At 42.0% G+C, this 16,602-nt stretch overlaps 1 protein-coding gene across 3 annotated transcripts in view; it reads right to left on the reverse strand.

Annotated features, from left to right (window-relative positions):
• Positions 1-16,602, reverse strand: part of LOC124179767 (agrin-like) — a 290,835-nt gene that overhangs the window by 116,130 nt on the left and 158,103 nt on the right. Inside the window, exon 4 of one of the 3 annotated variants that reach the window (XM_046564483.1) lies at positions 11,600-11,632. The exons of the other annotated variants lie outside the window; for them this stretch is intronic. Within the exon in view, the coding sequence (XP_046420439.1) occupies positions 11,600-11,632 (33 nt within the window). The remainder of the gene's footprint in view (positions 1-11,599; positions 11,633-16,602) is intronic. 3 annotated transcript variants of the gene reach the window in all.

Genomic DNA, 16,602 nt, shown 5'->3' on the forward strand with positions numbered 1-16,602 from the left:
AGATTCTTACCCCGGATAAGAAAAGTTTAACAGTCAAAGTTAACCCGACTGGATCTCCAGTGCGCGTGTTTAATAAGTCAGTGTAGAGTTGGAGCGGGTTGAGCTCGGTCGATGTAAGTAAATCCTGAAAAGCTTGCGTTCTTTAGTCCGAGATATCGAGCATTTTCCTTATCCCAGAGCTTGCGAAAATCGAGGCGGTATGAGGTGAAAATTGTCGCAGACGCCGCGTCTCCGTGATATTTCATTGTATATACGTGTACGCAACAACGCATCGGAAATGCACTCGAGGTAATTAAATTTTGATGCTGAGAAACGCGCGCGTCGAGACTGCAACAACGTTGGGTGAAATCCTGCAGGAATATACCGGCTACATATGATTGCTCATTGTTCGTATTCAGGGCGGCTTGTCTAGCACCCTTTGCGCCCCGACCCAACCGAATGCAAGCTGCAGTTCGCAGCTTGCTGGTTACAGGCTGAAGCAGTAGCGGCGACGCTTCAACACCCGGGTCGTCAAATGCGAAGCCAATTACGAACAGAGCCCTTAATTAACAGGGACGACGACGACGACGAGTGTCGGCCTACCATTTGCAGATAGCTTGTTCCTCTGTAATAGAGTCGAAGTGCGGGGCTTTGAAAGTTTTTTTTTTTTTTGAATCGCTGCACAGATTCAACAACTGGTTGGTGAATTTTTGAGCGACCTGAACGAGGAGAGGCAATTTGGTGCGACGGTCGAAGTGTATTTACATCAGGGATGGGCAGCCTTGAAGTACATTTGTACTTGAAATACCCTCAGTAATTAAGAAGTAGCCTATACTTGTGTACGAAATGTCGAGTTCTGATGCACTTCGCACTGTGTGAAATACAAAATACTATGCACAAATTTATTTCCTACTTTTTGAAATAGAAAATATTAATTAAAGGTGTACTGTTGATGTAAAACCTTACATGCTGATTCAGGATTTTGTGACGTTCTTAAATACCTGAAGAATATTTTGTAGGGGAAAATTATCACGTGTGTACTTGAAATAGTACAGTAATAGTTGCAACGTAAAGTTTTGGAAAAAAATTGTTCATTTTCTGAAACATACAACGGTAAAAATAAGAATGAAAAAAAAAAAAATTATAAGAATGATAAAGAAGAAGCTTCAAGTTTCTCTGGCAAATATGATAAATATCGGAACTATAATTTCAAATTTTATATACATCAATAAAACAGCTGCTGGGATGACCGATAAAACGGCATAAATTTAAATGATGACGATGTTTAGAAGAGAAAAATGCCTTTGCCAACTCGGTCTATTTTTCGATTTATGTACTTTGTGATTACAACATTGACAAGTACCAAGTACCTCAATATTGTAGTAGTTTGAAAGTACTACAATTATAAATTACAAAGTACATCAGTGTTCAATACTTGTTACACCGCTCGATAAAAAATCCATCTGTACTGGGTAATTGATAATTTGATCGGTACTAAGTAATTTTTTATTTCTCTACTTTGGACTTGAAAACTACAAACGTGCTCATCTCTGATTTATACAACCGTGAGTAAGTTGACTTGCGATGCAGATGCTGAATTCAATTATACAGTTGAACAGTAATCGGGGTCCTTTCACGGGTGTTAATCGGGATCGAGATCCGTGCGAACGAAATATTCACGTCTCAATTGAGAAATCCTAAAATCCAGATTTCTCCAATCAGGCTATCTTTACAGTGCGTTATCTTATACAATTATACACTTGTCGAGTTGAGGTTCGATTGATTTCAAGCGGCGTTTCGCAGAGCGGCAAAATAAACGAATGGTAATTGCCGGCAGCTGCTGAAGAAAATCCGTGCAACTCGATCTCTAATTAACAGAGCCGTGCTGTCCTCGAGTGAGAATTGCAGATGTCTTCGCTGAGCAAAGTGACTGAAGCAGATGATTCCGTACCCATGTTGGATTTGGCAAATTGTTAATAGCATCTCGAGAGTCGAGTAGTACTACTCCGTATGTGCAGAAAACTTGAGGTGTAATAGAGCATCAACTTGGCACAGGATCTGCACGCTGCTGTGGAAACTGATACGAACTTGCAAGGCAAACTATCGTTGCAGTTTAACGCTGCCAACACTTAACATAAACACGAAACACAAGGGGAAGAAGCTTCGAGTTTCGCGTGGATTTAAACGCCGGTTAGTTATCGGATGGTGACTGAGAATTCGGTCGAAAGGTGGGTCGATTTTTCAAGTCCATCTTGGAGAGTCTCGAGCGTCACTTTTTCGTCAGGTTTAACCGTCGCCGATGACGCGTCTGGGCGACAATAGAGTCGGAAAGTTTATCGCGATCGTTATTCACATCTGCGGTAAGGGTGAAACAAGACGGTAAAAAGCCGGGGTGACTGATCGTCGTTGGTAAATGGCGAGTGAGAGGTTGAGAAGCTCGAAAGTTGCCAACTATAAAAGTTGTTCCGTTCGTGGTTTTTCTGGTATATCGAGAGATGTATGAGGATGAAATTTCGCCGAACCTCTCGATGAAAGGGGATCAGCGAAGCGCTGGGAAAAGAAAAAGAAGAAGGAGAATAAGACGGAGTTCGAGCCCTTTTCAATTAAGTCGACCGGCCAAAAGCACGCGGGAAGCTTGCAGGCAGCCCGGGAGTCAACCTTGATCGTCGAAGGGTCATAAAAGGACAGTTAAAACTTGCCCACTAAAATTTCGCCGCGGTTATAGACGCCGGATCACATCGGTCCCTGTATCTACAGCCGTTTAACTACGGGCTAGGTTCACACGGCGCCCTGAACCCGCAGACTGACGATGGCTGGTTTCATGGTTTCCGCGGTTTTTGTGGTTTCATAAAGCTCTGCTCCAGAAATTACATCCCTTCCCTTCCCTTCCCTTCCCCTCCGAGGTTCTGACTGATCACGGGAACGAACCTGCTGCTGCTGCTTCGTCGGCGAAAAATATCGTCCATGTTGCAAAAGGTGAAAATAAATACATGTACACGGTATACAACGGGACAATCTCTTGAAACTTGAAAATCTCAAACTATTATTGCCGGCGATGTGGTTTGTACGAATTTTTGAGGTTAGAATCTCAAATAATTGAGGTATTAACTTGGAAAGGTTTCGAAAGCATTTGTTATTGGGTCGGAAAGTTGATTCTTCAAAGAACGGTCGGAATTTTAATTTAATGCTCAGGCTCTTTGAAAATTCAAACTTACACATCTTGCGTAGGTTGTCCCGCCTGCGTCGCAGACAAAAATATCGCTGCGGGAAGATTTCGCCGACCAATGAGATTGAATTATTTGGCGCATGCGTGGCTGATTTTTAATTTTTTTTCCCTTAAACTCGCCATCGTCTTTTCGTTCAAGTACCACAGTGAAAAAACCCCACCACGATGCACTTGCATATTATATTATATTTTATTAAACATTATACGTATTATATATATATATGTATATACATATATGTGTAAAAGTACATACTTCCTGAAGTTTCGTGGAAATTTTTATCGTCCAAACTTGAATGCCTCGGGGGCGTTCGCCGTTATTATACGCGGTTTCGTAATTACGAAAAGTTCCCATGATCCGACTGACGCGCGACGGCGTCGACCTTTGCTTGATCATCGATCGATCGGTAAACTTTTACGAGCTCTTCAACTTTCATATATTAATAATGTACTCGTGACACAGCTGGAACGAGAGACAAGAGAGGAATAGTTTGACGATCTAGTTGAACCACGGTCACAGAGTTTGATGAAAGCTCGTCTCTTCCTCTCTCTATTTTTACACGGTTCAATTTTAAACTGAAACGCCGTTATTCCCTGGCAATATGCAATATCGATGTAGCTGCTACACCGCATCATGCGGGAAAGGCAGTTCGGTATCGGTGATCACTTGGTGTAATTGATCGATCGCTCTGCAAACTGCGCGTAATGTATCGGGAGAATTCAGTGCGCGCTGCGGCGATCGAGCAATTTCGGATCGAGATTTGTCGCGACTAATTTAGTCTCGCACAGCCTGATGATCGCGGGAATGAATTTCAAACTTCCTCGTTACGGTGTCTGAAGTTTTTTTTTTTTTTGTTTTTTTGTAAATTTCTTTTTTATTTGTTTTTGCGCGTTTTTTTTCACCCGTTACAGAGGTTGACGCGTGGCTCATCAATCAACAAACAATGCCCCTACATCAGCGGCATCTTTGCATCCGTGCAAAAACTATCGTAGGCATACAACCTTCTGTAACTTGGTAGCTTATGTATAGTACATACTTGTCTGTATACGTATAAATGTATATAGTATGTACGACAATGGAAAGTTTGCCCTTTGTCACTGCAGCGGAAAGAGGGTGCAGTACAGACGCGATGTAAAGACAGGAATGTATAGACAATGTCGGCAAAAATTGACACGTAGTCACTGCCATTATGGCTGAAAGGCGATCCTAGATCCAGCGATTCATGTGCCGGCTGAAATCGTCGCTTGCAGATATGCGTAGGTGTATATTATGCATTTGGAAAGATGATTTTTGGGTGCAGAAAAATTCAGAAATATAAACACTGCATGCGGAATTCCAATTCAATCGCATTGATTTCGAGTGGCTTCCATCAATTTACAATGTTCGTCCTGACGGGCAATGATTTCCGAGTGTCCGAGGCGATTTTCAGTCATTTCCGGATTGAATGGAATCACAGGAAATTGAAACAAAACGCTCCAGGGATTATCCGGAGTGCTGGAAAATGATTAGAAGCAAATGAAAATTACTCGGTAAGCTTGAAGTCAACGAATTATCATCTGCGATCAGCTTAAGATATTTTTGTAAAAAAGCTCCTCACTCGGTAGAATTGTTTTTCATCAATGGAGGAGAGTAGAATTTGATCAGAATCTGTTTACAAATACACACTATGGAACTTTGTTCGGTCATTCTGTAGGTCTGGGACGATTCCCGGATCCGAGTTGTAAAAGCAATGGGAGAAATGGAAGGGGAAAAGACAGGGAGAAGGGCTGAATTTCAGAAACAGAGAGGCATCGGTGACTGCGCCGCGCACGGAATCTAGGAGTAAAAAGATAGCGAGTAATACGAAGATAGCGAGGTTCGAAGAGCGGATAAACCGAGTGCAGCAGAAGCTCTTGCGGGAACGGAATTGCACGAGTTAAGTCCGCAACAGGGTTACATGTGCCGCAGGAGATGATTCTCCTCCTGCGGCAACATTGTGGAACAGGACTCTCGGGAGATCCGGGATCCGCGGGAGATTGATATCCCGTAATCGCTGGCTCGAAAGCGGCTTTTGCCAAGTACCTACCAAATGAGCCACCACGTTGCAGATGTCAAGCAGAATGGCCTCGAGTCTCCGTTCAATTTAAAGCCGAAGCTGGATCAGTCGGCCGGGCATAAATCTGTGAGCCAAAAATCGGAACATCTTCCAAGGAACCTGACGGGGGAAAAAGCTCGACTAGAAAAGAGCGCTTTATGCACCCCCGTAAACGGATGTCCGAAGAATTTGACCGAGGTCCATCCAGCGTCCGCTGCCAGGATCGCTGAAATATCTTTACTACCTTATTCATGACCAGAGCGAAGGATTCCCGGGTGCGAAGGATCAGGAATAGAGCTGGGTTTTAAAGGGACGGGCGACAGGATTGAAAATCCCTAAAATTCCCGGAAAGTCGCGGCTCGATGGTCGACGGTAGCCGTTGATCGCCACTTTCCTTTCATTCCGTGGAATTTTTTCAGCTTTTCGAACGATGCACGGGACTCTCTCTCTCTCTCTTCGTACCTCGGAACCGAGGTAACGAGTTGAGAACCATAACGACGTCCGGTGGCGATCGGTACGTCGTTCCGTGCGTTTGAAAATATTTTTCCGTCTTGCTTCGGTGCGTCCTTTGATGAATTCGAGCCGTTCGCAGGAGGGAGGAAATTACCAGCAACGAAAGACGGAGGCCATTTTGCGACGGGAACAAAAGACGCGTATAAGAAGCTTTATCTTCGGTTTGATTCCGCAGCTGGCTCTCGTCCGTAGAAAAAACGACGTCGAGAACGCCGGCGTCAAGTGTGCTTTAATTTTATTGGGACCGACGCGTTTTAAAGGACCTTAAAAGCCGGCGGACCGCATACTTCGAGGACCTTGACGTGAAGGATTCGGCAATAAAACGCGTGTCCTTTGGGCGTCATAAATCCCCCGTACAAGGAACCCTGCTCACTTCGGGTAAATGGACCCCAGAATTTGCCGCCTTTCCGTCAATTCGTAGAACGCGGAACGTCGCGTTGACCGTCTTATTTGGATCTATATAATTGATACCCGCGTCGTCATAGTTTTTTCTACTATAAAGGTACCCGGAAAAAGGAAGAGAAGAAAATAGAAGTCGCGCCTTAATTTCAGCGAGAAGTTTCTTTCCACGCTCCAAGGGTGAAACGCTCCCACTGCAATAAAGGGCGTCCTCGCCCTCGGCGGCTGGTCTGTCAGAGAAATGAGAAGATTGAGAAGGGCTCAGCGGCGTCGCATCTATCCATATATACCACCATATAGTGCGTGTACACATAAGCACACACGGTGCGTCTTGTGGGCGTTGATGGTTGACGCGGTTTTACTATACTGATATATCATCGCCGCTTCCTAAACCCGGACAATTTATTATCACCTGCTGTACGCGCTGTCATTAATAACAATAAGAAAAAGGCCGCCCACACGTGGCAAATATATACTATTATAAGCGTATAGTCGTGTAATTTTTCTCGTGCAGTATTATTATATTATTAGACTGTTTCAAGCTGGGGCGATATTACTTTTCAGCTGCTTGTTATTCTTGCTCGAACAAGGAACAAATAATCCTCCCAACAAAGTATAAACGAGACTTTCGGTTCATCTGAGACTGAACTTGACCGTCCAAGTGTTTCGTCAAAAAAAAAAAAAAAAAAAAAAAAAAAAAAGAACGACGAATGTAAAATTACGCTCCAATCCGAAAGATTTCACACAACACGGGTCAAAGTTCAAGTGGAATGGAAAAGGAGCATTCAAACCACACCGCAGACCCGTAAAACTGTAGGTCACCCGGTTTGTTCGCGTGAGCTGGCCGTGAGGGATATACGAGGATGAAATCCCGGACTTAGGGGACCTGCGGAGCCTTATCTGAGGAGGTCCTGAATCTGTCCAACCGATACCACATACTTACCTATTTTGATAAGACTGCCGGGGAACGACGTCGTCCGGAGTAGAGTTGGATTTCTTACCGAGAGGAAAATAAGTGAAAATTTTCGTGGTTCATCGAAGCGGTCGTAGTATATACGTAGGTATGTACCCGGCTTACAAGAGGCGAACCAATTTAAACAACCCGGGGAGTCCGAACCTCGGCGAGGCTTATATGCGATCCGAAAAATACTTTATTATACGCCCTTTTGGTCCCTTTCATTTCTTCGCCTATTTCCCGTTTATCCTTTTCTTAAGGGGTGTTCCAATTCTTTCCGAGGCGAGGAGTTCGCCTTTCGAGTTTCCCTCTCTTACTCGATTTTCAGTTTTTCTTTACGGTCGAATTGAATAATGAACGGGATACTTTGTCAAAGATGTGTGAGTAGTCCTGTTTCTCGTAGAATTTGTATAATTAATTTGAAAAAAAGAAATGAATAAAGAGATAAACTTGAAAAGTAAAATAAAGAAAGGAAGAGGAAAGAACGAGAGCTTTCGTTCAAACGTAATTGAAGCGAAACATGAATTTTCGTTTTCGCCAGGTGATTTATATATATATATATATATACATTTAAGGGTGAGGGAACTTGCAAAGATTCGACCCATCGCCGGATTTCCGGTGTCATTGAAAACTGTATAAAGCGACCGATGGAACGGATAAAAGCTCGTGAAAAAACGCAAGGCTGAAAAGCGAGGCAGTGAACAACGTCGACTCGCGCGATCTCGGGATGTGGGAATCTCGGTGAATTTGACCTTTGACAATGAGGTAAAGAGATCGGTCGCACTTATATGCGTAAAAAACCCCTTTTGTTAGGCCGTTTTATTCAACAATGAAAACGAATTATCATATCTCTCTCCGGCGTGTTTCGGCGTTTTTTCTTTCCGTCGTTCCAGCCTTCAGGGGAACATTGAAAAATACAAGAGAGGTGGATAATTTTTCTACAGGTGTTGGAGACGCTTGTACTTAAATCCGCAATTTTAGGTATAATCGAGAATAAAAATCAAAAAAGGCTATCAAAAAGCCGCGATTTTGTTTCATGGTTCTATTGCAGCGTTCTCTCGCTGACAATCGAAAAATGTAGTTCTAGGTACAAAATGAAAATTAGTTTTCTAGCTGTTACCGGAAAGTCTAGTATCCGTTACTATTCTTTCTCATTACGATCACTGTTGCTAGATTTTCTTGCAACTGTTGCAAAAATTTAACGCTTGTACAACGATAAATTGACGTTAAAGCGTTGTTTAACTAAAAAAGTAGAGTAAACCTAAGAAACTGATTTTGCGCTGCAATAACCAAAAAAGGATCGACGATAGCGCAAAATTGTTAGGCGTACCTCGTTTTTCGTAATTCCAACAATATTCAAACAGTTTTTTATAACGATACTTGCCTTTTCTAGTTAATGTAACGAATGAAATTTTCCAACACGGCATTTGATCCTGCGGAAAAAGGGGAATTCCGTATCAACGTCAAAATTCGACTGATTATGAGTCTGTTTGATGGACGTATAGATACATTTACTCGTACTTTTTCCCTCTTTTTCTCTTTCCCTGCAGCGGAAAACACGAATTCGCTAATATTGCTCGGCGCGATAGAACGAAGAAGAATAGCTGTGAGGAGAAAAGCACGCACTCCTCGTGTAGGCGTAAAAAAAAAAAAAAAAGAAAAGAAAAAGAAAGTAGAATCGAAAAGTAGAATAGGAGGGAAAGAAAAAATGGTAAAAACTGCAGCAACGAGTATCGCGAGAGGAAAAGGCAAGAGTAAAACTTCTCCCTCGCTTTCCAAAGCTCTCTTCAGAAAAAAGAAAACACCCTGCGCTTGCACACGCTCGACGCGGCGGTACGAAGACAAAGAACGGATGCGCGCTTGCATTCGAAACAAGGGTCGCTTACGTTCGCCGTTTGAATGGACGGATGGACAGGGTTTAAAGGGGGGGTGGAAACACGGGGAGGGGTTTGTTATTCAACTTATGAATCGAGGCAGCGTTGATCCGAGACAACGAGCTTTTAGCGAGCTGACGAGCTGGCTGCACGTCTCCTCGGAGAAGGCCTTAGCTTTTTCCAATGTAAATTGGAAAAGCAGCCCCCATTATGAAATGATTTAAATGCATTGCTTTTCCCAAGGAGAGTTATATGCGCAGGTACCCAAGCGTTGTATATTCGTAATATGGATAACGGAATATAACGTACACAGAGGTACTGAGAGCTTAAAACTTGAAGCTTCTGCGGGGCGTTGTTTGCTTATTAGGTATATATATATACATATATATATATATGTGTGTGTACGCGATAGTTCTCTTCAGAAACAGGTGTCGCAGACGAACGAACCGTTAGTTTTGATCTTCGTCATTCTTCTCGTCAAGCTTTCGCGCTCCGCGAGTCTCCCAGTGTTATTCTGAATTTCCCTCCCCCGTGAATCGTTTCTCCTCGTCGTTAAGTCAGTAACGAACGGATTACGTTTCTCGCGTCTGCGAATTGTCTGCATCGCACGAGTATTTCTCGTTTTCCCCTGCAGGCTAGTTTAGCTCTGTAATAGTCACCGGACACCTTCTCGGTACTGCGTAAGCTGAGATGACTGTAGCATTCTCGGAGTTAGAGGAAACGTTAGACCAGGCAAGCAGGTGTTCTCAACTTCACGAGGTACGTGCAATATTACAGTCGACACCCGCGGCTTTCTCTCGGAAGCAATTTTACCCCGAATTCCCGGCAACCCGAGTCAAACCGAGTGGGAGTAAGAAAAAAAAACAAAAATTAAATAAATAAAAAGTAATAAAAAATTAAATGAAATGAAAAAAATTTGCACCCTGCTGAGGAAATTAAAATTAGGGTTTCAAATTGTTACCGTTTATTAATAAAAACACAATATAACGCGCGATCTCCGAATTTCGGTAAATAACCAACGGCGATATGAACATTTTTTCCAAAAAGCAATATATACGCGTTAACATGTAATATAATATTATACGTACATACATATATATATATATATGTATATACATGTATATACATCTCATCTCTCGCTCTGTATTACCAAGTTATCTCGCGACTCTCCTGCTGTTCACCTAATAACTCGAGGTCGTAAAAAAATGCTCATTTTATATTGCAATTAGCTTTCCCAAGTTGCTTGTCTGTGTTTTTTTTTTTTTTTTTTTTTTTTTTTCACCATGCTTTTCCTTCTTTTTTCAACTCCCCTCTCTTTCCCGTCGATTATTCTCTCCACCGTTGTGCATATACAATATAATTTATACGCAAGGGGAGAATATTTTTAATTCGAATCACGGGGTCGCGGTTTATTAATCTATAGTATTGCTGAATTTATTATTTCTCCACGCAGGCCACGCGGAAATTTCACCTCCCGCCGGTTTTTTTTTTTTTTTTTTTTTTTTTTTTTTTTTTAGGGAAATTAAAACGGGAGTCGAACTTTTGCAATTCGTTTCTCGAGTCTGCTCTAGGATTCACTCTGAGGGTCGTCTCACACTCCAAAAGTCCGAAACTTGACTCTGCCATGACTAAACTAGGTATATAAAGTGGTATTTTCTATGCAGTGAATTTCGTTAGTTGATAAAGTTGACGTACGAATCAGTTGAGAAACAGTATTAATCGGAGAAAATTAATAAATTCCAGAGTTCAATTATTTGGAACATTCCAATGAAAAAAGCTTTCCTCAAATTTTCGATATCTTACGTAAGTTTGCGTTACTAAAATTTGTTGGAGAAGTTGTTTCGCCGCAAATAACGTTATTAATGGATGTATTTCAACCGGTTGTTTCTCTTTTTCTAACGTTCAAACAAATAATTTTCTCCCTCCTAATCTCTCCGGCCCTTGGCGACCGAAGTATAATAATAACCAGCTCGAGAAAAAAAGTTACGTGCAGTAGTTTCCCGTGATACTTTGGTTTTCCTGGGTCCGAAACCGGCGACCCTGCAGTCTTCGACCTCGTCCTCATCCTCACCCTCATCTCCGCCCCGTCTTCGTGCCAGGTCGTTGTCTTCGGGAGTCGCATCGGATCACGTGGGATTACTCCCGAGGAGGCTAATCAACCAGATTGCCGGCAATTTGCCGCCCTTATCTCCCCCTTCACCCACCCCGACATCGCCCTTCGGGCTCCATTTTGAATCTTGAAAAGGGTACCGAAACTACCCCGAACTGCTCGGGATTGGTATGCCGGGATTTTTCTAGTCGCGGAATTAGTTCCAACAAGGAGTTAAAATGCATGCAGTAAAAACATCGACTTCAAGCAAGGAATGTGCAACGCATCGTTGGACGCGCGTCTTCGGAACTAGTGTTAAAAAGTTCTTCAATTTTAGGTATTTCGCAAATTCGGCGACGTCTGGTTTCAAGCTACTTTTCTGCACTTCGAATTACTGTACAGATTATAATATGCTGGGCTCGAGACATTCCGCGTTCAACGAGAGGTTGCTATTTTGTATCGTTAGAAATTTGTTAGAAGTTTTCAACTCACCCACGCTGTTACTGGCGAAATTTAGATCCTTACCTAGAACAAGCAAGGGAAAAAAATGTTTATTAGAGCACATCGGGTACCCGTATCTAAAAAATTTCTAAATTTGGTTGCGGTGGACGTGAAACTGTGACTTGTAAACTGCATGGATAACGAATGAAATTTATCGTCAAGGTTCTATCGTCAGAGGAGTAAAATGCTGTCCAGTTTCACGCAATTTAAGGAAATGTTATAGTCAGTACCTTAAGCGACCGAGTAAAATTGCACATAACTCGACTATTACTCGTGCTTACGCAACACTGATGCGAAAAAGCTGCGAAAAACGGCATCCTAGACACAAGGCCAATAAAATTGTCAGAAATTTTTTTTTACGTCGTACGAAAATAACACCAGTAAACGTATAAACATTACAGTTGCGTGAGACAAGACTTGTTTTTTCTTATGTATTTGTATTAGTGATGCGCAGGCGTGGATAATTATTATACTCAAATTAAGTGAAATTTTACTCGGTCGCTAAAGACTAACTGTGGCATCCCCTCAACTTAATGTTGTAAACATGTTATAGATATTCAGGGTAGTCTTTTTAACCGTCCCAGGTAAATATCTTGGAAACTAGAAGAGATACTAAAATTTTTGAATTAGCCTTCAAACGCTCGATCAGCCGTTCATAGTAAAAATATGTCTTTTTTTTATCAAAGACTCGAAAGTAGCGCAATTCACAAATCGACCCACTTCGAAATCCTCTACATTTGAATCAAACTTTTTCCCGTATGTTTTCTAGTTTTCTAGATATCGCCTGGAGTGATTAAAAAAAAAAAAAAAATACCACCTTGTATAGTGTAAAAAAATAGAACGGAATTTATTACGATGGGACAGTGTCCCTTAGGTGGCATCAAGTAGTTACATAATTCCTTTTCACGAATTCTCATGAATAAATGTACGAAAAACTCAAAAAACGAGAGAGTCTCGAATAATTTTAGTATAAATAATGCGGTAATATAGTATACCATATTCGAGAGAAACAAGAAAATAAATTAGCACACACAAGCAACTCGTTCCAGAGCATTATAAATATAGTGAGACTACACAGGAATATACTTAGTCGAGGAAATAAAGCACTAAAAACGGCCCAACTGTCGATTTTTTGAGCAGTAAGACGGATTTTAATGCGGTTTTTTGCATTCGATTCGTAAGAGCGCCTACAAACTTTGTGAACTAAATTGATTATTTAATTTTTTGAAAATGCATTATGGCATTAATAATATGCATTTTGAAAGTGCACTTCCAAGAGACACGAAATAAAAAATTTGCTACTCGGTAAATATTAATGGAAATGAGTCCAGTTTTGCTACTCGGGAGTTTTTGGGGTCGCTGAACACGAATATCGCCACGGCAACCGTCTCCGAGGTACCTGGTGCCCAGGGTGGACAGTATCAACGTCTTCTCCTAGAGTTTTGGCGAAAATTGTGATCGAATTTGTCGAAACTCGTTGCTCGGGGGTTTTTGGGGTCACTGAATACGAATATCGATACGGCAACCGTCTCCGAGGTACGTGGTGCCCAGGGTGAACGTTTCAACGTCTTTTTCTGGAATTATCTTGAGTATTATCATTTTTACCTCAATTAAAGTATATTGTTCTTAATTCAATCACAAATTCGATCACAATTTTCGCCAAAACTCTAGGAGAAGACGTTGACACTGTCCACCCTGGGCACCAGGTACCTCGGAGACGGTTGCCGTGGCGATATTCGTGTTCAGCGACCCCAAAAACCTCCGAGTAGCAAATTTTTTATTTAGTGTCTCTTGGAAGTGCACTTGCAAAATGCATATTATTAATGCCGTAATGCATTTTCAAAAAATTAATTAATCAATTTAGTTCACAAAGTTTGTAGGCGCTCTTACGAATCGAATGCAAAAAACCGCATTAAAATCCGTCTTACTGCTCAAAAAATCGACAGTCCATTGCTTTATTTCCTCGACTAACTCTACAAAGTTACGGCTGAATCAAAATATCCACATTTAATTCGAAATACAATTAATCACAAGGTTTTCAGCATAGCTGATTAATTTCGGGTCCCGCCAGTGCGATCCGGTCTAAATATAATCGTATCGGAAGATTGGCAGACAGAAGCAGACGCACGCATATAATCTAGCCTATGATCCACACCCGCGGCACAAGTTTATCTCGGATCGCCGCAGCGTCAAAACTTTGATCACGTTGAATCGAAAAGTTGGCCCGCGTTACTCAATGCGAAGCGTAAGTGTAGGTATACGTAGGCAAACAGCGGATGCGGGGGCGAGTTTCGTTCAATGATTGATTAGAATTTCCACTCTATTCACCCGGATTTTCGCACCTCGTAGTCGCGATACTTGACGCGCCGACTTCCAGATAAGACTGCGAAGCATCCGCAGGTCCCGCGGCTTTGATCACTGTCCTCGTTGGCGTATCACCGTTTCTTACACTCGATTCCGGCTCAAAGGTTCATCGCTATTTCTTCCCTCAATCCTGGCTTCGCGTTTTCGTAATCAAGTAATTTGTCGATCCAATGAATTCCGGAAAGGGAAATAAATATATTTCTCGCGTACAAACGAGCACGGTTTTTGGGGTTTGCCGTATTGATTTTAAAGTTTATTATCGTTCGATGAAACCATGTAAGAGTAGACCAAAATCAGATATGGGAAGTTGCATGCAGAGTCATTAATCGTAATTAAGCATCTATTGGCCGGATGATAAAATCCACATAAAATCCATTAGTTGCTTCAAAGCGTAATCAGTGAATCTGCAACTGGAAATGAAATATTCGATTCATTGACATATTCAGAGACCCGTATTTCAGGATTTTCCCAGAGTAAATTTTTCACAACTGGCTATTCGCTATTCAAAGTTTTTCCCAGTAGCATCGTTTTTCAGCATTTTCAATTTCAATGAATCGTAATTACGATTTTTCACTAGTCGAGTGAAACTCTCCAAGCTTTTGACAAATTTCAATTCCATCAAGATCGGCAAATAATGAGTAGTCAACCATATTCGCAATAACGTTAAAAAATTCCACCGATTTACCGCCATCAAAACATCCTTTGTACATTATTTCGCTACAGTTAAAATTATTCTATGCAGATTAACATCTGTTTACCTGCAAAATAAAAACGAAAATTTACTGAAATTTGACAAATGCTTGAGTGAATGTAACTTCTGTATAAAATGATGCATCGCACGATCTAGTCGGGATAATTATTCAATTAAAACACACGACGATCGAATTTTTCAATCCACATGAAAGATTTTTTTTTTTTGAGACGCATTGAATCGAACAATCGATTTCACCCAATCAGCCTTTTCAAGTCCACGTGTTGTTTTATAATTTTCATTATCGATTCCGGCCCCCTTTCTTCGGCTGTCGATTGAACCGAGCCGCCAGTCCTACCGGAAGTTGATGAGCGGCATCGCGTTTATGGGGGTCCGGACGAGAGGCGCAAGGAGTCCCAAAACGCGGCGACTCGCGGGAAGGTACGATAAATGAGGGGATTTAGCTCACATCCTTTGTGGAAAGGGTTCGACCCGAGGGATTCGGGGGCGTCAAGAAGAGACACATCGTCCCCGGCTGCCACTCTCGCTAAATTCGCAAGCGGGGATGCGAGGCGAGGCGAGCTATAAAATACGAAGGTGCCTGGTCCTCGCGACGGTTTTCAGCTCGAGATAAGGCCGCGTGATCGCCGAGAGCTTTCGGCTATGTTTTATTCCGAATCGCGCACGTATCCATGTCCGACTAAACTCTTTCCCTTCATTTATCGCGAGGACCGCGCCGTCTTATCGCCGGTCAATTTCAACGGCGGCTGCTGCTCTCGTATAATTTGTCTTTCCCGAAGTCGCGGGAACGCAAATATAAAAAAAAAAAAAAAAAAAAGAAAAAAAAAGAAACAAAAGTGGATTACCGCAACATTTCTCGCCTCTTGCGGCGGCTTCTCTCATACTAGTTCGGCTATTGTCTCGAATTAAATTTTCCCGAGTGCATATATTTGTGTGTGGATTAGTGTTTTATGTCAAAGAGAAAACGACAGTTTACGGGGTGACGGTATTTCAATCCATTGTACTGTTATATTTAATCACAAGAATAATGAATATTTTTTTATTAAATTGACAAGTATATTAGGTTTTCAGTCAAGTAAATACACCGGTAGTGTCAGTCGAAATGAAAATTAAACGAAAAAGATGAAATCAGCAGCTATAACAATGCGCGGAACTCTGTTGTATAATTTTCAATCCTCGCGAACAGCGAATGAGAAAAACGAATGTAATACGCGGTTGGAAAGAAAATCACAGCAAACATACGAATCTAAGTATTTTTCTTCCGATTAGAATTATCTCGTTTCACCTGCGATCCGCGATTCTTCTTCTTGTAGAAATCTTTTGAAATTTGCAAAGAGAAGTTGATTCTCACCGCTGCCGAGCCGAGAGTAAAAAAGAAAAACAGGGACGGCACATCTACGGCGATTCCGCAACATTTTTTTTTTTTTCTTTTCTTCTTTTCTTGTTCAGAACAGATACAGAGAGTAGGTCAAAGAGCGCTGAACGGTAAGAGTTGAAAACGGTGAGAAAGAACATCGCGGCTAGCTGTCGTAAGGACAAGATATTAAATGGGCGACCGCCGTGTGTTGCGGTAAAGTGTTAAAAGCCGGAAATTCCGACTCTCGCGTGAATTCCTCCTCCTCCTTCTCTTCCTCTTCCTCCTTTTTCCGAACACTCGCTTCTGGAGAACAGCAGCCACGGCCCTAATGCACTTTGGAAAAGAAGCCGGGCGCCGTGCTTTCGCGAAAATCTTCAGCGCGAACGACGAGTTGAAAAGTGATGAAAATTAATTCGTCAAAGGTAGGTCCGACGGGAATTTAACCCTTCGTTAACAGCCGGCCAGCGGAGTTTATTACGCACGCGGATAGATCGACGTGTCGAAATATCGCTCGCTTTTATCCGCCGTTTTATTTTACACGGTATAATGCAGGCAGGCCGC

This window comes from Neodiprion fabricii, chromosome 4, assembly GCF_021155785.1.
Source record: "Neodiprion fabricii isolate iyNeoFabr1 chromosome 4, iyNeoFabr1.1, whole genome shotgun sequence".
NCBI classification, from domain to species: Eukaryota; Metazoa; Arthropoda; class Insecta; order Hymenoptera; family Diprionidae; genus Neodiprion; species Neodiprion fabricii.